At 34.6% G+C, this 25,337-nt stretch overlaps 1 protein-coding gene across 3 annotated transcripts in view; it reads right to left on the minus strand.

Annotated features, from left to right (window-relative positions):
- Positions 1–169: 169 nt before the first annotated feature.
- The window catches only part of PPP4R3B (protein phosphatase 4 regulatory subunit 3B), a 31,331-nt gene continuing 6,163 nt past the window's right edge, over positions 170–25,337 (minus strand). For 2 of the 3 annotated variants that reach the window (XM_062571766.1, XM_062571768.1), the window contains exons 3-16: positions 21,558–21,656; positions 17,763–18,383; positions 14,204–14,281; positions 12,898–13,014; positions 11,721–11,837; positions 10,579–10,710; positions 9,344–9,446; positions 8,291–8,332; positions 7,871–8,029; positions 6,934–7,103; positions 5,151–5,290; positions 4,519–4,703; positions 3,857–4,059; positions 170–2,986 (exon numbers count right to left, since the gene is read on the minus strand). In XM_062571766.1, the coding sequence (XP_062427750.1) occupies positions 2,891–2,986; positions 3,857–4,059; positions 4,519–4,703; positions 5,151–5,290; positions 6,934–7,103; positions 7,871–8,029; positions 8,291–8,332; positions 9,344–9,446; positions 10,579–10,710; positions 11,721–11,837; positions 12,898–13,014; positions 14,204–14,281; positions 17,763–18,383; positions 21,558–21,656 (2,262 nt within the window). In that variant the 3' untranslated portion in view covers positions 170–2,890. The remainder of the gene's footprint in view (positions 2,987–3,856; positions 4,060–4,518; positions 4,704–5,150; positions 5,291–6,933; positions 7,104–7,870; positions 8,030–8,290; positions 8,333–9,343; positions 9,447–10,578; positions 10,711–11,720; positions 11,838–12,897; positions 13,015–14,203; positions 14,282–17,762; positions 18,384–21,557; positions 21,657–25,337) is intronic. The other variant, XM_062571767.1, reaches the window with a different exon arrangement.

Here is a 25,337-nt window from a genome sequence, read left to right on the forward strand (position 1 = left end):
AATAATTGCTTTAGTTGCAGAGTAAAAGCTATTAAAATCACGACCACAGTTTAAAATTCCAAAGCCGTTAAAAAAAACTCATTCACCAGAGACATAAAAAGAACTTGTAATTCGCATAACCTCATTACACATTTAATAGTAACTCAATTAAAAAAAACAACCCAACCAATTCAAGTTTCATGTAACTTTTTATTAAAATAGCCTTTATAACTGATACATGTTGGCAGATGTTCTTTTCTAAAAAGATTGGTAGTGGAAGGGCCCCAGGCATGAGAATGTAGACTGCCCACTACCAGAACCCAGGCAGCGCCTACCAAGTCAGATGGGAAAAGCATCTCCAGTTGCATGAGGCAGGCAACAACCCAAGGTATTAGCCAGTTAGAGTGCTGCATATATCACCTTCTACAGGGATTTTAAAAATTTGTTAAAAAAAGGCAAACCTGACATTTAATGCCACTTTAAACAATCTTTTTCTAGTAACTGTAAAAAAATTCATGACATTCTTGTTTCTGCTATAGAAAAAAGACTGGTCTGAAAGCTGCTCTGAATTTATTTTAAAGCTTCTGACAGTACTTCAGAGAAGAGAGTTGAGGATCATTGGCAGGAGAGAGGGGAACAAAACAAGAATATGCTTCCATCAGAGACCCTCATAAAACTTATTTTGGGTAGCTCTTAAAGGGAGAATTGGGAGAACAAGGTCCACAGACCAGGTAACGTGATTTTTCAGCCTCAGGTCAGTAAAGGCACATACTGCGTAACTTTGAGCTGCTGGAGTAGCACATATGGCATTGTAGGAAGTTAGTAATCTTTGCTGATGGAGAGAAGACTCACCAGGAGAAAAAAAAAAACAAACAAACAAACAAAAAAAAAGGATCATCAGCAAGGAAGCAAGCATATGGTGATGACATTGCAACTACACTTTACTAGCAAAATACTTCCTCAGTCGCTGCGCTAAGAGTTTACAGGGTGTTTCACCACACAGGTAAAATAAGGAGTCCCATTCTTGGTTGCCTGGAGCCCACAAAGGGCAACATTATTTTCCCCAGGTCCACTCACATGAACTGTCATCCATCAGAATGCTTTGCGTCTAGCTTACTAATTGGTAAGAACTCCTGCATTCTGTTGGGTATTTGATCTAATGGTATATAATTATTTTGAAATTGCATGGGTAACTAGTCTTAAAGAATATTCTAAAGTGGCCACACTTAAAATTATGAGTTAACTTACCATGTACAACAAACCAAACAAGAGCAATAATTATGGAATTACAGGGTCACATTTTAATTCCTGAATTTTACAGTTCAGCATTAATATCACCACATGTATACAAATGGTGTAAAACAAGTACAGTGGTATTTTTAATACAAAATAAACTTCTGTTTTATGGAAAAACTATACTTCATATCTACACAGACAGCCCATCTTTTTCCAAACAATAGCTAAAATTAAAATTAACTACAAAATCTCCAAAACAGAGAAACTGCTTCAGTTTAAACTATTCCAGGAGAAATGGACCCATAACACATATTACAAGAGAGTGATCTATGTGGTGGATTGCAGCTGGTTTCATATTTTAACATTTCTGACACATTAATTGTTGTCGGGAAATTTCCTCTCACTTCATGATCTCAGATCACATATGGGCAAACTAACATTAAAATATTTACAGTTCACTTGCTGCTCTTGAAAATAAAACCTAAGACTGTTTGCCTCTATCAGTTCACCTATTTTTGTTGCCGTTTGCTTACCTACATGGAATGTGCTTTTACTTTTTTAAAAAAGCAGCTTTCATGTTACAACCAGATTCAGGTGCTGCTTGTCGATTTTGCCTCAAAGACTGGTGTCTTGTTAGTAATAATTCCATCTTGGTCCAAAATGAATTTGGTGTTAAATGCCACTAAATTCCTCCCTATGAAAAACCTGTTAGTGTTTCTTATTACCATCTCAATTATACAATTAAACTTGCAAATATGAAAACACACTTGCTCAGAGAGAGGACAGCTCAATTTAACAAAGCAGAAAATGATTCAATTCTGTATTGTCCATAAAATGAAAATGATAGCTGTATGGGTGTGCAGTTCAAAGCACGAGTTTGACACAAGCAGTTCCTAGAGGTATTTTGGAAGCTATCGTTCCTTGGCATAGATATTACTGGATATCTAATTGAAAAAAACAAGCAAAACTGTCCATTTTGAATCCAGCTTCCATTTTCTCCTCTTGAAAAATACAAATTAAAATGTATTTTTATTTGCTTTAAACAATGCAACATGCACTGTAACTGCAGTGTTCCTCTCTCCAACCATAAGAAATGTGGTTTAATTTGTAATAATGGTCCCAAAATCTGGATTGTTCTTATGCAAATACAATTAGTTTTCCCTTAAAAATGTTTTTAAAAGAGGCATTGCTAAAAGAACACAACTGACAGCACCATTACAAAATTAAGATTACTGGGTTCAAAATTTTACCTTGACATTTTTTCCTAGTTCTGTTAAACACTGGGGAAACCCTGCAATATTTAAAAAACTGTTTACCCTATCTTTCCCTCCCCATGCCCTCCCAACACCTGAGACTTTCCTTGCTGAGAAGCCATCATCCAGGTTCTGAATACTAACCCCTCCCTTTTTTTTTTTTTTAATTTTTAAAATTTATTTTGACAGCCTGAATGGCAGACTCCTTATTTACTAGAAAGATACCAAGTTCCTTGGAAGTCTTGTGTTTACAGAACTAACCCTTTCTAGCTGATATTCTGAGTTTCTTTTGCTACTTCTTGTATTATCTTAAATACTCGTGGGGAAAAAAGAATTTCTGAATCAGATTCTTTTTAGCTCTTGAAACAGTTGCAGCATTTGAAACCTCGTAATAAAAGTTTATTCCAAAGTTTTGGTTTCTCTTATGAACCCAGACGAGGTCTTTTCCTTGGAGATGTCTCTTCCTCTTCATCATCATCTTCATCATCAGGATAATCCACTAGGCCAACTAGACTTCCCTGCCAATTAAAAACCAAACAAACAAGTCTTACTTTGAAAAAAATACCTAGGAATGTCCAATTTCAGTACATAACCCCCAATCAGGGGGGCATTGTGCAGGGCATGAATCCGCAAAAAGTCAAATCTCTCTTAGGATGGCACTCAATGAACCTGCAGTTAGTTGTTTCTTAAATATTTTGCCCGATCTTTTTATATTATCCCCTACTTTCCACTTAAGGTGTGAGATACTTGAAAATATTTCCAGCTATTCAACCATCCCACTGCACAATACAGTATGCTCCCCAATCCTTTTCAACTGGGTAGTTATAAAACCTAATGCATCCACTGCATATATGTTTTGATGAGAAGCCTTAAGTTTGTGCAGTAAATTTTTTTTTTTTTTGCCAGTTAAAACATTTTTCCTGAAGCCTCTCAAGAGCTTTCAGGCTACAAATTAAAATAATACACTACTGTTTAAGACAAAACAAAATTGTCTATTAGCTACTGTATTTCATCTGCTTAAAAACTTACTAATTCTATGACTTTGGGTCCACTAATTCAAAAAACAAACAACACCCCCAACCTCTTATATATATATCATACAAAAAAGCAGCAACTGAACAGCTAAACAAAATTGAGGGATGGGAACAGTTAGATTTATGCAGAAGATACAAGATTATGCCCACGAGATTATCAAAAGATCCTAGTCCTACCAAATATGTCTTTAAACATTCCCCCAAACTAGTAACGGCTTTAACTGAATAGGGCTCTCTTTCAATTTATTCATGAATAAGGTATTCTACCTAGAGACTGATGCTGACCTTACTACATTACAATCAGTATAATTTCATGACACTGCTGCTGTTGCACTCTCACACAAGCTGCCCCACCTTTGTGGCTGTCACTGCTGTGGTCAAGGTTGCATTCTTGGAAGAGGAACCATTGGAGCTTGCTGGTGATGTCTGAGCTGCCACAGATTTACTGTTTGCACTGTTTGCACCATTAGCTGCGCTGGCAGAGTGGGAAAAAGTGAATTTGAATCCCCCAGCTGAAGTCCTTTTTGGAAGATTCTCTTTGTCTTCACTCTCTTTAGCTGAAGGACAAACACATTCACACTTAAATACTTGCTGTACACCATAAAGTACAATCCACATCACAGGATAACTGCAGGACAGAAGGAGCCTTTTCTTCTTTTAGTTCAAATCAACAACTCACCTACTGACCTCACCCAAAACAGGCAAGCATTCAAAATGAGAGAATGGCACAGCTGCTTTGGACATAGGGATGGTGGTCACTTGAGACACACAAGTACATATAAAGATTTTCTTCTGAAGGCAATATAAACTACCAGCATGTTTGGAGCAATTTTACTGATTATTTTCATCCTAAACTGGCTTCCAAAGGCGCATTAAGAACTCATCGCTTCACAGAATACCATTACTCCTGCATCGCATATGCTTCAGAACGGGAATGCAACACATTGTTTACATGACATTCCCTGGATCTGACAGACAGCACTTGCCATGCTGACAAGCTGATATTTGGTAAATACCTTTCTTAGTTTCCATAAATTTTTCATAGCTATCTGGAAAATCATCCTCTGGTTTTGATTTCTCAACTGGAGGTACAACAGCTTCACCTTCCTCCTCTTCATCTTCATTGAACCACATTTCTTCATCTTCCTCTAAGGCTCTTGCATCTCTGCGAAATCTATTGCTACGCAATATAGATGGAACACTGTAAGAAACACATGATAAACGATTCAAGTTTTGCTCACCATTTCCAAGGTCCCAGCTCAGCACAGTATTTTAAAGAGAATTCAATGCACTTGAGAAGGCAATCCAGCCCAGATCGCAGTTCTAGCACTATCACAAGCTTCACCAAAACGTCAGCTGACAAGGAGGGAGACTGAAGCCTAACTCTGAATGACAAAGGAAGACTCTTTTCTTCATGAGCTAAGTTTTCTGAATTTAACATTTAATATATTGACAAATATGAACTGTATTACAGTAGGCCACAGACGAAGCTCAAATGGAGGCTTATTCTAATTAAAGAAATTTTCATCATGAAAGAAAAAAAAAATCAGTATTTGCCTGTTTTTGTCCTCTTTGAGGGAAATCACCAATAAAAAGATATTATGTAATGACATCAAATAAAAGCCTTAAGACACAAACTGGGGAGTACCTGTTCAGTTTCTGGTTTTGTCGGTCTTTTTCTTGCTCATATTTTGTCTTCAATCCTTTGAATGTCTGAACATATTCGATAGATTCAAGTGCATTATAAAAGTTTTCAACTATATGTGCAATAAGTGACTTGATATCTTCCTGTGTAAGCACAAAACAGTTTTTAAGTCTCAAATATTAACATGCAGAAATTCAGAAAGCTTTAGAGTTGTTTCATTTTAAAAGTAACTGATCTATTCTCCAAAGTGAAAAGATTATTGTAGAGAAATGTTTCTTTTAAAAAAAAGAAATAGTTTTAATTTCCCATGTAAGTGGAAAATAATCTCTTTCCTGTCCCATTCCTGTTTATGATAGTTTCAGCAATTAAATTGTGATGTTTGCTATCTAGGATTAACCCTTCTTGAGAAAAATAAAGAAGAATTTCATTACAACCTGCTCTTCTCCCAAGTTTTAGCTCTCTTTCTATCCTTCCACAACTACATCAGCACACACAGGACAAGGCACCTTTTGATCAGTCATCCTCTAAACGAGTCTCACCCTATGAGGCAAAGCTTTACTTGTATACTTCTTTTTTGCCATTGTGGTAAGTAGCAAAATATCTCAATCACGCCAAAAACACAATGACTTTTTCCTCTTGTTGGAAAAGCTAGCTGCTATCATAGCATCATACAAAAAACTGCCCTCTGTTTTTGGGGAATGCAAAGATTTGCTGAAAGGGTTCTCAGACATAAACGCATTCACAAGTCACTCAGGAGCTGCTACAGAGTCTGAGTTTCCCAGACTCCAGCAGTACAACAGACAGGTTGCTCCCGTTTGTCCTCTGTCCTGTCCACACATATTGTTCCCCAAAACTCTGCTAGCAGAAAAGCTACTGATTAAAAGCTGACACTGAGAAAGCATGTGTGTAAGCTTTTAAAGGACAACACTCACTCCAATTTCTAGTCAAATCAATCTCATTTAGACCCAGACTCACTCACATACAACATATTTCACCCCATTCCTCACTTCAAAGTTTGGTCCAGTGACACTGCAGTCAATCACTTAAAAGAATTTCATTTACAGGGTGCAGCTGTAAAGCAGCTCTGACATGTCTATTCTGGTTCCTGAGTCAAGGATTACAGTTTACAGTTATAGAGACACTGACAGGCAATAATGTAACAGGCCAGAATGAAATGGTTAATTTCCTTCTCTCATGACAGAGCAGGTATGTAAATGCCTCTCTCAATCAGAAAAGGCCATATTAAAATAATTTCCTTGGTGTGAAGAAAAGGTTAACTTAAAAAAAAAAAATCCTATGCACTATGAACAGTTTCCATTTATTCAATGAACAGCAACTATTACAAGAGAGAGCTGAGTAAATGACTGGACAGGACATCCTTCTGCTAGAAAGAAATAAAAACTAATCTTTCTTTATTGTTGAAAGTCTTGAATCCTTCAGATTTCAAAGCATAGATTTTTTTTTTCAGATGAGATGAAGCAGCAGCCATATTTGTAACTGCCAGAACTGGATTCACATACTGTCTTTTGCACACACCCACAAAACGCACAGCCTACAAGTATTCTTGGAAGGGGTGATCAAGAAAAAAATAAAAAATAAAATAAATAAAATAAAAAAAGCAAATTACTGGCTATTTACTATTTAGATATTTTGACAGCTACGAGTTTTTTTGTTTTGTGTATTTATTTAAAGTAGTACTACACTATTTCATGTGAAAGACTTGCATTCCATATTTCTACCTAAGTTGCCATATACACATAGGAGCTGAAGAAGCTGCTTAACTTACCACTCTGATGAATTCAAACAGTTCAATCACAGCAGAGTTGAGCAGATTGTACCTAGTTCCATTATCCAAAAGAGCATTTATAACTGGTTCAAACAAGTTCCCCTTGGTGATATAACGATTATAAAATTCATCTTTTAAGCCAATTATCCTCCTCATAAAGCGAAGAGCACCTTTATAGAGAAAGAAATTCAGAAGTATTTAGTAACTATTCATCTGGGCTCCAGTCTGCTTCTCTTGGAGAGACATGGGAAAAAAAAAAAAAAAAAAAAAAAAACAAACAAAAAAAAAAAACAAAAAACCCTCTTATGTTACTAACAGGAAGACGCACTTCCAAACCAAAGCATTAAAAAGTATTATTAGTATTATTTTGAACTTTCAGAAAATAACAGGAAAAAAAACCAACTCTCCCCAAATGTTTTTTCTCCCATTTTTTCAACTCTTCTGCATATTTGAACATCAGAGTCCATTCATTTTTTTTTTTTAACAGTACAACAGCAATTAACTCAGCATGTGCTGAAGTTTATTATTCCTGTTAAGTTATTCCAGTCAAGTTCACTCCTATGCTTTTCTGTGTTCACTTTCCAGAACCAGTTATTAAGTATCATGGTTCAGAAAATTCCATTTACTCTCCACAAAGAGCACTAGTTTTATGATGTTATTAAGAAATGGCAGTATTCCCATAGTAGTGAGATTTGACACCCAGATGATTCTTATTGTCATGAAGACTTAATGGATCACTGTGGAATTCAAAAAGATCTAACTATTCTCCTTCCACCACAAATTGCGCTTGTCTGTGTTACAGATATTTGCCACCTGTTTTCCAAAATACTAAACAACTGGTCAGTAATTAATAGTAAAGTAAGTATACACATATATCCACACACATTCCACATACCAGAATTTTAAAAAAGGTAATTAACAGTAGCTCTATACTCACACAAGGCCAAAAAGGTGTGTTTTGAATTCATCAAGACTAATACTCTTCTTAACAAATCTTTGTTCATAATGTAATTCTTGATGTGATACGTGTGGTGTTCCACACAGAAAGTAAGCAGCTCCAAAATTAAGGCAAGTAGTTGTGCCGTTTGATAATTATCTATGAGAAAAATAGATGAATTGATTAAATAAGGAGTGAGAAAGGGAGAGAGGAAAGACATTTTTATTGTTTTTTTTTTTATTTTTTATTTTTACCTGCTTACAGAATTGCTTTAGGAAGCTGGACTTTCTGCTAGCAGGAAATAATCCCCACAGCCCCAAAACATTTTTTTAAACATATGTAACTTTAAAAAAAAAAGAAAAACACATACACAATGCAGTATGAAACAAGTTTCAAAAGACAAGGTGAGTTAAAACTTACCAGGACAAATTGTATTACTCTTAGTAGACCCAACTACTGCATCTGACAAAGAAATAAAAGGTTATTAAAGTGCTGTAAATTAAATAGTTTTAAAATGTGCATAAATAATCATTTATTTAAACTGTTCCAACTTTTAATCAAATAAAAAGCTTCACTAATCTACAGGGAAATAAACATATAGCAGAATATGCCAGGTGATACTTCTGTATTTGGTTTACATTACAAAATTTCAAATTCAACTAGGTGAAAATATGTAATCTAATATTTTGCAATATTATACCTCCCTAGGCAAGAAGAAATTATTTCGTGTTTTTCTGAAATGAATGCTACAGATATTCTGTAAGGTTTATGTATAAAATACACAAACTAAAAAAAAAAATTCTTAAGGTTCTAATAATCCACCTAACACCTTCATCTCTGGAGAGAGTATCTATAAAAAAAAAAAAATCTGAGTCAGAGGCTGTTAAGTTAAAAATTTGTTTGTAAAATACAAGAGAAAAATAAAGAATTTAATTCACTTGCTGTCATTTATTGGAAAAAGAGAGAAAGGAGTTTCAGTGTGTATTTCTTGGGCTTCTTTCTGTATTTCTATACTGTTGTAAAGTACAAAGTAAAAACTAGTTTTTGAGTTAATCACCTCAAGACACTGAATGCCTACAATCATGTAATGCATTTTCTGTTGAACATCACAACATTTTTGTATATTCTTTTTCCTAAAAGCATTCATGAACTGAAGACACTCTGCTTAACAGCAAATATGCTTCTTATAGTTGTAGAAGTAGCTTAAAGTTAATGATGCTTTTTTTTTTTTTTTTTTTTTTTTTTTTTTTTAAACAGAGCATGCCATGTAGACACATTACTGAAGCTGCAAACAAATCTAATAGAAGGAAAATTACACAGCTATTAGGACTTCTGCCCATTGATCCTCTGCCACTCGGAAACAATAGTTTTCAGCAAGTGTATTCCCAGCTAACATCACAAATCTTTTCACCAGTACCGGTACAGTAACTCAGCTGAAAATATTACAAGATAAATATATAAAAATAACCTCACCTTTTTCACATTTATCTTCTGATGTATTAGCCAGAAGAGGTGCAGTAAGAACATGCATACAATGGTTGTAGAAGAAATTGAGAAATTCACTTTTTTCTGTTTTCTAAAACAAATACAACTTTTATTAAATACTGGCATTTGTATGTATTCACTTAAACAGGGAACAGTAGTAACTTAAAAGCCTACAAAGAACTCTAAGCAGCTCCTTTAGGTTTGCCTCTATCTGTTTCACTGGACCTGTAACATTCTTTGACTTCACTGGCATAAGATATATTTATTTCATTATATAAAACAGCAGAAGATCTATGAGATATCAAACCAGTTTAACTATCACTGAAAAAAATCATTGAAGATGCAAATATATACTGATCAGACCTTTCTGTCTCTTCAAAGTGCTTCGTAAAATTTAACTTACTTTGAAACGCAAAGACAGTAATTTTACCCATATAACTCAAAACTTTTTACATGGAAGATGATAAAAAGAATCATCTTGCTATGTTGCTACATAGTACATACATATCAATGTATAAACAAGATTATAATGTTTTTCCTTAAGTAGCGTATGCATTAAATACTGACTATACTGTACTTCAAAAAGCCGTAATTTAAGAAATAAATAGCTATACCCCCCAAAAGAGTAAACATTTAGTACAAACACTGAAAAGGTAATGGATGCATAATAATTTGCCCTTGGAAAGGTCTGAATTCAGTAAGACAATAGTTGAAAGGAAGAAATCATCATTAAAGTTTTAAATTCAGATATCAAAGGAAAAACAGAACTTTTCTTGAAATTTGCAAATACGCAAAATTTGGAATTCCTGAAGGATACAATTTCCCCAACTAATTCAATGATGTTGCATCTTTACTGTAACACTGGTATTAAAATATTGATTTGGTTTCATATAAAGCCCTCTTAAACTCTTTTCACACTTCAGTATTTATCATACAGCTAGCAGAAGTTATGACTAGGCTAGTACTATTTCACTAAAGCATCAAATTCCTCATTTTAATAAGTACTTACACAACATCACATAGACACGCCTTTTATTATCAATAGTTAATAGAAGCTTCCATTTATTTTTTAGCTTAATGAAATTCAACACCAAACCAAAAATGACGCTGTCAATAGAACATCTCTTTTCTTATCCTCCCACCAGAGTAAGAGTAGGAAAGAATATTGGGCTTTTAATTTTGCTGAAACAGTAAAGTGTCTTTACCCCTTTGTATTTTCTTACATTAGCTGTGGCCAACATATTCTCCGGATCTATCAGAGTACGCAAGAGCCCCATTAACTGAACAGCTCCCCCAAGTTCAGGATCAGTATCGCAGATCATCTGCTCAATGACCACATTGATGAGGAGGATATCCTGCAAAAAAAGAATCCTCAAAACAATTAGATGCAAAGTTTCAGAAGTGGAATGCTTCTCCTAGTGTTTCCATAGCAAGCTTCAGTATTTTAAAAATAAAGTGAACTGAAATCTGCAAGTCAAATGAAACCATCTCTTGAAACAGCTTCTAAACACTGGAGTTCTGTCAGGCACATCCCTCCTCATCTGAAGATCACTATTAGGCAGAACTAGAGTCTTATGAATGTAAATACATGGAACACTACCATGCTCAGAAATGTTATGTCTTAAGTCTGATTTTTCCTATGATTATAATATCTGCATTTCAGAGATAACTATTCCAAATAATGGAGGTGCTTTTTTTTTTTAAAAAAAAAGTCAGGGCATATGACCCCATAGAGAGAGACAGAAGAACAGCTGGCTCTACTTTTTAAGAATGCTTGATGCAGATGCTGACACTGACCAGTCTCAAATGCTTCCACGCCAACAACAGGGATAGGGCTAGATGCATAGTTGTCAGGATGAACATAACTCAAAAACCAGATTGAGGTTCACTAAATCTGGGCAACTATCCCCAAAGACAAAGAAGGGCACTGTTGCCCAACTTGAAGGCACACAAAAGTTGCCTCCAAAGTTTAACACATTTCAGTCTAACAAAAAAAACAAGGAGTAACAAAAGACGAATCAAGAATTTTTTTAATATAGCAGCTATGGTAATCATTGTCCTATTTAGCAGGAAGCAAGACAGGTATATCCTCAAGCTCAGATATATACTAATTAAGTTTTTACCTGAGAAAGAACTGATCTTCAGACAGCAGCTACTGGGCATCTATTTTAGCAAGTCTGAAAGGCATCCATGTTTACATTAGCCACTAAGGAAGTGGCAGTTATTTTTTCTTTATTCTCACAAAGTAAACAGGCAAACAAAAACGTTCCAACTCTTTCATCTGGCATATAATTTATACAAAAAACTTCAATAAATATTAAATAAACACAGCATATTAAATAAGCTCTATAATATTTTTACTCACATCATCACTCTGTTGAGCCTCTTGCATTACAAATTCTCGGACCATGGATGGACTAAATTCTACTAGATAAGAAAATATATCTGTAGCAGCAGATCTAACTTGCAAATCGTCCATTCCCTAATAAAAATGAGATCAATTTATTATAAATAAACCGTTTCAAGTATAGCTGCAAAAGAATCAGAGAGATATCTGAGAACATTTTATTATACAAAAAGAATTCTATCACAGATGAAGTAACACAGATATAAAAAAGGATAAAGTAAAGTCACCATCACCATTTCTCTTCCCCAAAAAAGAATGTAAGGATTCCTGTGAATTCAATACTTATTATCTACAGTTTAGATTTGTACAAAAGGACTAACTACAAATTAATTGCAGGTACATACAAATATTTCTACGCTCACTCACAGGCAATAAGAATTAATCATTTTCCTTATGGTATGTAATTTTTTATTTCTGATAACTGCACAATTTTAAATCTAAAAAATTAAACGGGACAGGAAACATTCACACTAGTTCAGCCCTAGGAAAAAAAAATCATAAGATTATGGTTCATCTAGTCACTCAACATCTACACTACTTCAGTGTTTTATTAACAGTCAATATCAAACCTATAACTTAACAGACTGTTACCCTGGAATACAAAAAATTTCTAAGCAAAACAATGGTGATGACAAATTACAATGGTCAAGCAGCAGTAGCTACTTTGAACAGAAGGAACGATAAAAAGTACACTTCAACAATGCAGAATAAGATTATCTTCTTCATACCTCTGAAAAGACAGGATTACGTGATCTTTCAGAATACAAATAAAGTAATAGTTCAAGATGATCTAAAAATACTTCTTTGGTGCAATTCCAAAAATCAAGAAGCCACGTGAAAAAAATGTCTTTTAATTTTTCTACTATGCTGTCAAGAGTACTGCATTTACCACAGATCTCTCCATCATACAAAGTCAAATAAATATAATTAGATCGCTTCAGAAAAAATGAACATCTTTTGGATTCTGAACTTTATGATAAACTTCAATTTTCAGAAGAACAAAACTTCTGAAAATTTAGACAATAAAGATGCCTACCAGATCTGAAACACTGACTAAAAGGATGTACTTCTGTTCGGGTTTTTTGTTGGTTTTTGTTGTTTTTTAAATAAAATCAGCTTTTAAGTTTTCACTTACCATTACAATTTCAAGAGCAGGAAGGATTCCCAACTTTGCCAAAGTTTTGAAAAATGCATCTCTGTTCTGAGGTTGTAATGTCTGAGAAAACGCGCAGAATTCCTTGAAAAAGTTAACCTATCAAGTAAGGAAAAAAGAGTAGTGTAAGATGCTTTTGACATAGGAAACAATGAATTATTAATACCACCTGAAGAAACTGCTTATGCTATGTTAACAATGGTAACAAAACTAAGACGACACGAGTGTAGTCAAGGATAGTTACCCATCAAGAAAATGCAGTTGTAGATCTTTCTTATAATCAAAACTACATGTTTGTGTAGCTTGAGTTACATAAGAAAATTCTTGTCTGTATAGAACCAAAGTCTTAGTATATCACTAATTGTTACGTCAGTTGAAAAATAAGACCTTTATCTTAAATACTACCCATACTTTCCACAAAGAAAGGATACATCTGGACAATTAGGTATATTTTCTTTCATAATCTTGAAAGAAATTTTGCAAAGTAACAAGCCTCAAAGACGACTGTTCATCATACCACCAGTTTTGTAAACTCTCCCAAAAGTAGGAAATAGTTACAATTTTTATCAGTTTGTGTACTTATAAGTAACTGCCTTCCTAGAAAACAGAATTGAAACTCTAGTCCTTTCTCTTCCAACAATCAATAACATCAATTAGGCAGACACTAGTTGCAAAAGCAAAGCAAAAGCAATTAAAGCCCTCAAATACATGAGGTAGAAATCTACCTCAAAAATAAATAATTTCATCTTTTAGCTATTTTATCACATGTAGCATGTGAAGGATTTATAGTTCTGTCTGGCATGCTTTTTGTTTCAAAGAACACTTTGCTGAAAGTACAGAGTCTAGATTTTAACAAAGATGTTTATACTAAGCAGATAAAAATATTCAGGGATAAACATTTGTAATATATTTACACTAAGGGACTACTGATAATCCTCCGTTTTAAGGCTTCAAGATTTTCTTGAATGAGCAAGAATTAGGAAAATTGTACATTTGTACGGTAAGTGTAAGGATATGGTACAAGGAAGAATATTTAGAAGAAAGTACATATTTGAAGTCTAGGACTTGAGTGTTAATGCTTTCTCAGTTATGAAACAATTAAATCACATTTATATTGCAAGAAAAATTTCTAGTGAGTATGAAACCAAAGACTTTGTTATATCAGAAATGATTCTAGGATTATAATAAATACCTCAATTACAGCAGAAGTATATAGAACAGTCTCAGTATTTTTGTTTAGTCCCTGAAGTTTAAAGAGTTCAAAGAACTACCAAGATCAATGACTTACAAGTTCACATCGTTTGTCATCATCTGTAGCTTCATCTGTTAATTGTGCAAAAACTTCAGACAAAAATTTCTCATCTTCCTGCATAACACATGTAAGAAAAACATGACTTACATAAGACATCTTAAGAGATAAAAATGTCAATCTTTATAGGCTCAAAAAATGTATAAAGTCCAATTTTACGCTTAACTACCCACTTACCCATTAAAAACAAAAATACATCCACTAGTAGATTTGGTAGATGGGCTACTTTTCATACACTGACATTTCATTGCAAAAAAAGGGAAATGAAGTGTACACATTCAGGAGTATAATTTCCCATGTACTATCTTTATATTCATTCTGTATTTCAGAAACAGGTATAGAAGATCAGAATCATATGTTAAGCAAAGGATAGGTGATGATGATGAAGTCTGCTTTCTAAAGAGCTAGTCTTAACAGAATATGTTGTTTCTTTTTGTTCTCTGCCATGCTACTCTCCATGTTTCACCACTCTGCCCTATCCATTTTACTCATTGTACCATCTTCTAGGCACATTCACATACCAAAATGAGAGAAAATTACAATTTTTGTCTCAGACTTCCTCTCTACACCACACATGTAACCTACTAGGCAGGCAACCTACATAAATCTACACTAGGAATTGTCAATCAAGGTGCAATTTTTACCAGCAGTATCTATGCTGTTAACACTCTACAGTTCGCATCAAATCACGCATCCACTTTCTCTATTTTGGATCTGCAGTATTGCAAACATTTTGTCTCTTCAACTATGGAAGCGTAACTATATTGACACATCACTAGTGTGTTGCACTCACTTCCCCTGTTAATTTCATACTCATTAAAACAAGGATCCCACACTTGGAACAGGTTCAATTTTTCCTCTCTCAAAAACCTTTTATTTGCTTTTCACATTGAGACTTCCCCCATTCCTATCAGGAGATATTTATTTTTAAACATTCAGGACAACAGTTCACTTCCTGTTAAACATTTCAGTTACACCGTTGCTTACTACTCAAGAAGTACAAGAAAATCGAGGTGAACAATCTCTCTCCACAGTTTGGTCATTTCCCGCCTTCTTTATACATTGTTTTCTCTGCACTCCTCACAGAAAAAGTGTTGACATTCAATCAAATCAAAATGTCCCTTTGTTACCTTCCAAACACAATATAAATCTGAAAGCAAACTGTTACATTATCCTACAGCATTACAAAATTGTCCATCACTATACCAATTTAACTCTATAAACTTTACTTATTGAACAAACTGAACTAGAAGCATTCCAGTAAATATGCAAAAATATTACAAAGGGTAATGTAGTTAGCTCTTATTTCTATACTTTTCTGTGTCCCAACACTAGAATGTATGAGTTTCATTAGGCTCTCCTAGTACAGAAGTGTTAGTTACAGAAAGTCAACCAAAGGGTCACAATATTTTTTTCCTGAAAATTTTAGGACAGTTGGAAACAATGCTTTACAAAAATAAACAAACAAACAAAAAAGAAAATCCTCGAATCAACAACAGAGAGGGTGCAACTTACACAGACTTAGAAGTCTATTCTAAGCTTTGCTGGCTTTGGCTTAACAGCTTAAGCCTGTTAAAAAAAAATAGTATCACAATCAACAACAGATAGGCTAGAAAATCCCCCAGCATGGAATACTTGGCAACAGAAAAACTCGTGCTTGTATGAAGCCACAGAGCGCAGTCCTGATGCCCTAAAGCACAGGCTAGATCTGTCTTTCATGCTTCCTCTCAGTTTCCCATGTGGCTGCCCTTTGTCTGTAGCAGCACTAGGGTCTACTGCTTCGTATCACTCAGACAGGACCTTCACTGTAGTAGCAAATGCAATCCTTTATTCTTATAAACTGCATGCTGCTAGGGAGCTTTGCCAGTGTATTTAGGATAATGAGATTTCTAATTTTTTAACCTACTCTTCTGAGTTTTAGGATTCTTTTGCCACATAACAATAAAAAGCTGATTTACACTGGGGCTGTGAAGAACATCCTTTGGAATCAAGCTTCATATTACCAATTCTTTTTTCTCAAGCACGCTATCCAGTAAGATCTCTTCCACGGTTATCATCTTCTTAGCTTGTAATTCTCAGTGCAGGTCAACTATGTAGGTATCAATACTATTTGGAGGTCAACATTTATGTCCCAAATACCATCTTTAAAAGAAGGTAAGTCATCCTATGTGCCATCTACTCTTTCTACTGCGGCAAAGATGGTCATGAGCAAGAATAACACAGAACTGACAAAAAATTTCAGAACTTTCTTCAAAAAGTACCAGAGGTATAAATTAATCAGGAAATCATAGTTTTCTGTTAAGGCACAATTAAACATTCAGTAAAGTAAAATCCAAATGGAAAAAACAGAACTTCAGAGCTTTAAAAATAAACAAATAAACTAAGTCTCCAAGTGAAAGCAGGACTGTGCCATCAGTAGAAAGAAACTAAACTTAATTTAATTTTAGGAAGGTAGTATGTCCAAAAAAATTAAAGGTAAAATATTTATTTAATACAAAGTCTTTTATTTTACAAGTGGCATTTACTTTTATTTTTTCTGCTGTTCCAAAGTAGAAAGAAGCCCAAAAGCTTATCCATGTACAGTAAGCGATTCTCTAATTTTGTAGAGTTTTTTTTTTTTTTAATTCTTCTATTCCATTCTTCAGAAATATTCCTTGCTGTAATGTCATTTCTCCGATGCTTCCCTCTTTTCACAATTTTACTGCTCTCTCCTCCCTGGTACATCTCCCTGTTTCATAGACTATTCATGCCCCAAACAGACAGTTCAGGGAGGTTCTTTTCTACGCAAACACACCATTTTCCCAAAGAAAAGGGTCAAAACCAGAATAAAAACACTTACGTATCCATTAACATTCGTAATAAAATAAGAACGGAACAGAGAATACAAAAACATCATGAAATGCATGCACAACTCTTTGGGAAATTCTTTCTATAATCCAGCTTGGTTGTTATACCCAACTACTTTTAAGCTTGGTTCTGAATTCAAAGTGTTCAGTAAGTTTTTCAAGTCCTTGATACAGTAACATTTTTGTCATTTATTAAATATCACTCTGAGATATCAGTATGAATAAAACTAATGAATTACTTTATACTACAGTATTTGAACTTAGTACCAGAAAATAATAGAAGTCATGGAATGGAAAAGTTCTGAACATACTCAGTTGAATCATAGACTTCACAATTTGTTATAAAGATGCCACAAATGTCACTTAATATATACTACAGAAAATTACTTATTCCCTAGGTATCTTTGTGAAACATTTCAAAATGCGTATTTTTGTTTCTGAATCAAGGAGGAGTCTTTTTTAAACTATTTACATTCCATTTTAGAAATATTAATACACTCACTTGAAATCTAAAACTTTTAAAAATCAAAAATAAGAATGAGATATCAGAAACAAGGAGAAGCTTTCAAAACACTATGCAAATGAACAAAAGTGTGCATGATTAACTCATGTTAAAAATCTGTGTTAATTTCAAAACTAGAGCTAGAGGTATCTATACATAATCCATCTATACCATATTAAAAACCACTTACCTGCAACATACTGACAATCTCAACTTTGTTGAAGAAAATAAAGGAAGTGAGGGTAGAAAGAAAATTCTCTTCAAAAACAGATGGTGTTGGCAAGATGATGTCCTGAATATACTGTACCCTGTAAGTCTGGTGGATTTTTTGCCTGAGTTCAGAGTCTGTTATAGGTATAACCTCCTTAAATTTTGCTGTTTTGGTCAGAAACTCCCTGTGCTGTTTTGGCTGAGCCAAAGAAGGATCATACTCAAGGCATCCAACAACATCCATAATACACTCATCAGAAAACATCACCTCAAACAGAGTTGCTTTATTGAGGAACAAAATTCCTCTAATAATTTCATACAAATGATGTAAGCCTTCTGTGTTCTCTAAATTCTCACAGACTTGGAAAAGTTGCAAGAGTTTTTTAATGTAGCCTTCATTCTCCAAGGCCAGTGCTAACTTTTCTCTACGGATTGGTGAGGAGAGAACAGAGGTAACTAGGTCAGCAATCTCTTCAAGTTTGTTGAGTTCACAAGTAGGAAGGTCAATCAAAGGACTAGTTTCAGGCATTTCTTCTATGTGCTCCTCTTCTGATTCAATAAGGTCCTGTGTGACTTCCACTGAAGGATCCTTACCTTGAACCTAAGAACAGAGTATCCACAATTACTATTCTCATGTATGTTTTGAAATGAGACAATCAAATCAATAAATAGCATGTGCACAAGCACATTTATGCCTTCTGTTGGCTAGAAAGTATCTAGCCATGTAGCAAAGTAAGTTTGCCATCTGTAAGACCTACACCATTACCCTCAATAGTATGTTTAAAAAAATTATATATTATATGAAAAGCAACCACAAAACCCTCTATCTGAAGCACCTTGAAGATAAACATAAAATATTAAGAGGAAAGAAGGGCATAACAAAATCTTCTTTCAGTGTCTCAGTCAGAAGGGTATGAGGACTTCAACCCACAGCAAGAGCCCACAGCTATGATAATATTAGGTGAAACCTAACCAACTGACCAAATACAAAGGCAGGGTATCAGGGATGCCAAAACTGAACAGGAGAAGAGGGAAGCAATTGTCTCCTGCTCTGCACCTTCTTTCTGCTTTGTCTGCCCCTTTAACTTCTTTCTCCAGTCTTCTCACAATCCAGTCCTAAAATTCAAAAACTCCTATCTCTAAGTTTGCAGTCACAAAAGATTATATACAGGCGTCTCAGAAGAGAAAATGGTAGACTTTTGGAACCTGATGAAAGAGACTAATGCCAACAATTTAAATTATCTGATCCCATGATGACTTCCCTCTTAGACTGTTGATCAATTCAGCCTCAAATTAGACCAATTTAAAACTGGACCATTTATCGGACACATATTTGCAATTAATAGGCTCACCTCCTTCCAATAGTACCTCAGAATCAGGTGAGAAAACTTATACTCCAACACATGTAGATTAAAAATGCTTCTAAATTGCCTAGTTAGTTTCAAAGAAAACAGCTTATCACTCCGAGTTCTCTCAGTGTTCTCCATGTTTGCTCATTAAAAAACAAACAAATAAAACCCATATAGCAGAGTAAGTCAAAAATTGGTAGGCAAAGAAAAACTCCCCCCTCCCCCATTCCTCTCCTTTCCAACAGGATTCCCTACTTTATTGCTTCATGTTTTTTTGGATCTGATTCAATATTTTGATCTGTAGGCCTCCACAGAACATTCAGTGGAGATGTTGAGCTTTTCATAAGAAGTTGTGCTTAATGACAATAAAGCCACTTTCTTCATCTTTCTTCATAGAGAAAGGTCTTTTGAAGACCTTTTGGACATCATTTTCTACAGACCAGTTGCAGTCAGTTCCAGGTGTAAGAATGGAATCCTAAGCAGTTCCAAAATCGTGACTTCAGGAAAACAAAATTGTACCTATTTTCAGAAGATGTTTTTGAATCTAACAAGCTAAATTAAATGAAGACATAGATTCATTACTTCAGAACAGTGATGGGTGAATATCTTGTCATATGGATCAGTAACTGTGATATCCTGAATATCTAATTTAGTAGGAAAGTGTGACAAAGTGACAATGACAAAGTTTCTCATGAGAAATTCAGGTTTTATGCAAACAAACTTTCTTGCTAATTTATTAATACATTAAATTCCAGAACCTACAAACACATTAGTAATTAATAAGGGAGTTCAGGTAATAAGCCTTAAATATTATTTGTCTGGTACCATCTTGCAAACACGTGTTTTAGAAACCAGATCTCCAGAAATGAGAATAGTAATGAGTTTTCTGTACAACTCCTTTGCTGGACTTTCTACTGAGATAGACAGATTAGCTAACAGTTGTTAAAGTGCTTTCTTTCTAGACATTTGTCAAAAGCAAACAAATGAAAAAAGGATACCAACTGTCATCATAAACATCAGCAAACACAAAGTTTTCTTCTCGCTATCACAATGCCTGCTCAGGGGCAATGCACTTTATCTACTACATTTCACCGAATTCACTCCTTTTGCAACAAATGTCAGGATTTCCACTATCATACTGAGACTATAAAGTGAACTTCAGACTAAACCAAATCAAGTCACTACCACCTTTTTAGGGAGTTGCAATGTTAACAAATTCTTCCTACTCACATCAGTGCTGAGCACTACAACCATTTGGAGAATAAGTCTGAGAAAGAGGAAAAGATAGATATAAAGGCAGAAAACTCAGTACTAGGTTAAATCTAATGACTATTAGAAACAATATAGTAAACCTACACTGGCTGTCCTGACACATACCTATTCTCTTCTTGATACAAAATATTCATTCTTCATACTGAAGGGCCATCTCCCTCCACTATTCTACTTTTTAAGAGCAATTAAGAAATACGCAAAGCTGACAAAAGAGTTTTAGTCTACTAAACATATCATATTAACCTCTGCTACTATTCCCTCCCCCCCCCCCTTTTTTTTTTTTTAGAGGCTGCTATGGAACTGGCTGAAATCAAACTTCAGCTAACTAACCAAGGGAGGTCTCTCATTCCCCCACCAATTTTTCTTCCTCTAGGTCCTCAGAATCGTACCAGAATTGAGTATTCCTAAGTTACAACTAAGTAAGATAAATAGAATCAAGTTATCTCAATAGTTTGGGTAATGCATTAAAATTATAGTTTAAAGTATTTCATTTACAGCTTTAGGTTTCTTCTTTTGAATACATATAGGTGCAACTCTATTGACTTATTATTTCCAGAGTTTTAAGCATAAATCTAAACTCTGGTAATAAAATAGATTGGTAGTTTTACCAATAGATTGGTGAAATATCTGCAGAGACATGGATGGTACATAAAACTTAGTTAGGTCGTGATGAAAAATTTCAGTAAGATTTTAAGCTTATACAGCAATGTCACTTCTTTGTCCTTCACAGTGAAACATCTAGCTTCTTATGCATTGAATAGATTTTCAGATCTGCCACATTCCAATAAGTCAGCTTCCTAAGGCCACTTTGGAGAAGGACAGTTGGAAGCCTGGTATTGTGGGACTCCACTGAGGAAAAAAATTAATAATAATAATAAAAAAAAAGTCTTACACCTGACTTTCATCATCACATTAATTTTTCAAAAGCTGAAATTCAGTTATGAAAAACATAAAATTGGTTCCTAGTAGTACAACTCTAATTAGAATTTGGTTAAACTATAGCAACTTAAGATCTTACACAGAAGTGCCACAGAATATAATGACAGATATATGCTTATTTTACACATAGCTTTAAAAATTAGGACATAAGTACCTCAACTTACAGAACACAGTAAAGTATCTGCAAAAAACAGAATATTAATAGTTAGCTGTACCTGGCAGATTTTTTCCCAAATTTCATCACAGCCAGCTTTTTCTTGAAAACTCAGTGCTAGATCATAATTCTCTGCTTCTGACCAAACAATCAAGGTGTCCTGTTTAAGATATAAGAAAAATATTGATTTTTGAAATGCAGTACAGGTCAACACTGCATATTCAGCAATCTTCTGCTATAACACACATATAGAGAAGGAAATATTACAATTATGTTTGTCAATAAAAGAACCTAATCCACTGAAATACTAAATTAACCCATAAGGGATATCATCTTTCTTTCTTTTTATTTTTTTTAATGAGTGCTTCATTACATATTATCCATTTAAATCTCTTAACTTTTTTAATATTTGGAACATTTATAATGGCCTTTTTCTGCAAAGTATTTCTGAGCCAAGAGTCTTAGAAGGGAAATGCACACACCATAGGACATTAGAAACTTGTAATGTATATATTTTTTTTCATACTTAAAGTATAAACAAAAATATAAAATTACCCTGTTTCCTGCTCAGAAGGTCTTTAATAGACCATTTGAGAAATAATGTTTCACAAATCTAAAGAGTTAAAATAGTTTTTCTGGATTAAAATAAATATAGTTTGGATAATATAAAATTTTTAGGTTACTATTAAAGTTACAAATATCTTGCCAACAGGTACATTCATCCAAGCAAAATTTTCTTCTGCTTCACTATTATCGCCTCTACCCATTCCACCTGTGCACACGCACAGTAAATCCCAAAGATCCTTCAAGATTTCTGAACACACACGCACACAAAAATAGCAGTTATTTACGACATTGAAGACTACTATCAGTCCTTAATTTCCCTTCGCCAAGATTGTCAGCTACTTTATTATGACACAAATTGGCTGATTTTTAGTATTATAATAGTAAATATTTATTTTCGGCATCCTGCAGCTCTGAAGAGCAGGAAAAGAAGAAATAAGCTTTTCTAAATATGGCAAACTCACAAAACACATTAACATTTTTTAGAATAAATTAGCAGTAATCCTAGTAAGATTAAGGGCAACACAGCTGTATATACGGGGGAGGGGAGAACACACAACTGTAGAAACATGAAAGGCATCATGAGAGTTTCTCTCTTGCAATGATTCAAAGCGAGCAGGACTTGCTCAGCTGAAGAACAAACAGAATCTGACAAACACCTACACTTTCCAGAAGGCATGCAAAGTCTCAACGACAGACAAAACTTCTCAGACCAGTTTAATATAAGCCTGAAAGTCATGGTTTTATTAGGGCACTTGCTGCTCTAAATTACAAATTTCCTTTTAGCATATTTCTGAAACATCATTTCTGATTTACTCCACTGTATGACACTCCTAATATAGAATCTCTTACTTTGAATACAGACTAGCTTTCATCATTTAGATTAGAATGCTTCCCCAAAAGAGGTAATCAATACACACACACACACACACACACTCAAGAAAGATACTTGCACAGAAAAGTTGTATGAATACAACTTAACTCAGGCTGGCTGGGAATTCCAGTATATTTGGCTTGAAAATTTTAAGTTATCAGTTTGTAGCAGAGTTGGCAGACAGGAGTGTATGTCTGTGCTTCAACATTCAAATGCAAAGTTCAGTTTCCTACAAGAAGTTGATCTTCATGTTAAAATGTTCAAACTGAATCGTTCTCTGCGGACTTCACAGTACATTTGACCAGCTCCAGCAAAATGGTTCAACATTTTATTACGTTTGGCAACTCCTTCAACTGTTATGGCAAGTTTTTTAACACTAGCAAGCCCTTCCTTAATTGTCAATAAGCTAATTTGCTTCCCAAATTTGCAAAGATCAATACTCACCACACAAGTAACAAATGCTGTTGAGTCTTTATTCTTTACTTGATGCATCACTTTGGTTATAAACAAAATATCTAAAGTGATACACATAAGCACAGCAATCAAATCCCAAAAAGTACCTGGCTTTCTTACAGATATCTGATATACTTGAGGAAACTTGTCGCAGGCAACAAGAGAGAGACTGCTGCTACCTCTCTCTCCTCTTTATCCCAAAAGCATTTTTTGGTTCTCTTCATGAACAAATGGTAGGAAATGATTATGCTGATTAGCATCTAAGACCCATTCACTATGTTAAAGATCAACTTATGACTTGGTATAAGAACACTACCTAGTCAGCATTCTTAACATACGTGCCAAAGACAGAGGAATACAAGTGTAATTAACGTTTTTCCACTTTTTAGCTGTATTCTCTTCAAGAACTTGGTTTCACAGTACAGTTTTTTGCTCGTGTTATAGTTCTAATAATACTTATACTCAATCTTTGTCTATACACAGTATCTTCGTCAATTAAGATTTGTGTCACTACCAAACTGAATCTACCATAATAAAAAAAAAAAATGTACAGGCTAGCTGAATGTGGAAACAAACATTCTCTTGAAGATCATGCATCTATGGAAGAGATTACTGCCTTGCACAAGTGATCCTCTCTACTTGTGAGCCTGCTGTCTTAGTCAGCTTTGCTGAATCCTTTTCAATCAAAATCAGTTTAATTTAGATGGTTTAAGGAGATCTTTAACCCAGTTATCTGGGCTTAAACAGGTTAGGGAGCACTTGCAAGTATTTCTACTGGCAAATGCAAGGAGACTGTTCAGCACAGGAATGCTGACAAACAACTGCCATGGGACAGCAGGAAGTAAACTCTTTCATCAGCACATCTATCTGAAAAAAAAGGCATCTGTCTATACTCTCGGTAAACACAGTTTATCAGCTGCTAAAATAAGTATTCTCATATGCAATTAATTCTGTTCTTTTCCTATAATAATCTTAACTTCTCAATAACAATAGGCAGTTGTGTGGGGATTTTTGTTGTTTGTTTACCACAATATTTTTTTCTTACAGCAACAATTGCTGACAAATGCTGACCACTAGGTCAGCTTCCTTCTTCCTGATGAAGAGAATTACAAGCTATGCTAAACAACAGCATTTGCACAAGTTCACTTTCATTTAATTTTTCTCATTTTTATACTTTTGTTTAAAGAGATAGTTTTTCCTTTACAGAATGAACTGAACTCCCTGCACTGTGGTCTTAATGCTGTTTAAGAGAGTTTGTTTATACTACAGTCATACATTACACACACACTTTTGTCCTACAGTCACAAATGTTGTTAGGTAGTGTCTCCGCTTTGGGGCTCTGATTCACATGTGCAAATGCTACAGCTTCATACAGCTGACAAGGTTATTGCTTACAGCTGTCCACCATCATCTTTGACTCACAGACAGCTGAATCACTTAGGTTTACAGTGTGCCATTTTAGAGTGAGCAGCTGAGCTAGGCTTGGGACAGTGGGAGGTAATAAAAAATACACACACACATATACACACACACACAATTCTTGCAGGTTACAGTGTAATAAATATATTCTGCTGTAATCTGCAAGAACTGAAAGGTCTGATCAGCTTCCTGATCTGGTTCAGAGTGAATGGCACAGAACTGAAATACAAGGAATAGAAGAGACTGCGCTCTGAAGTGATCCCTTTGTGTTACTAAAAGGGCTTTTCATTTGCAAAAAGTGCAAGTGAACAAATTAAACGTGCAAGTTTTTAAATAATATATGAAATTCATTTTTTGATGGAAGGTGAGAAAAGCAGTGAATCTTTTTCAGTAAAGTTCACTGAAGGATGCCTATGTTCACTACCATTTGAAGACGTTTTCCTCTACAAATCAACACAAAAATCAGTCAATGGAAGTTTAGAGTTAACAATTATTTTAAAGAATAAACTATGAATCAGCAGCATAAACTTG

Source organism: Rhea pennata, chromosome 3, assembly GCF_028389875.1.
Source record: "Rhea pennata isolate bPtePen1 chromosome 3, bPtePen1.pri, whole genome shotgun sequence".
In the NCBI taxonomy this organism is placed as follows: domain Eukaryota; kingdom Metazoa; phylum Chordata; class Aves; order Rheiformes; family Rheidae; genus Rhea; species Rhea pennata.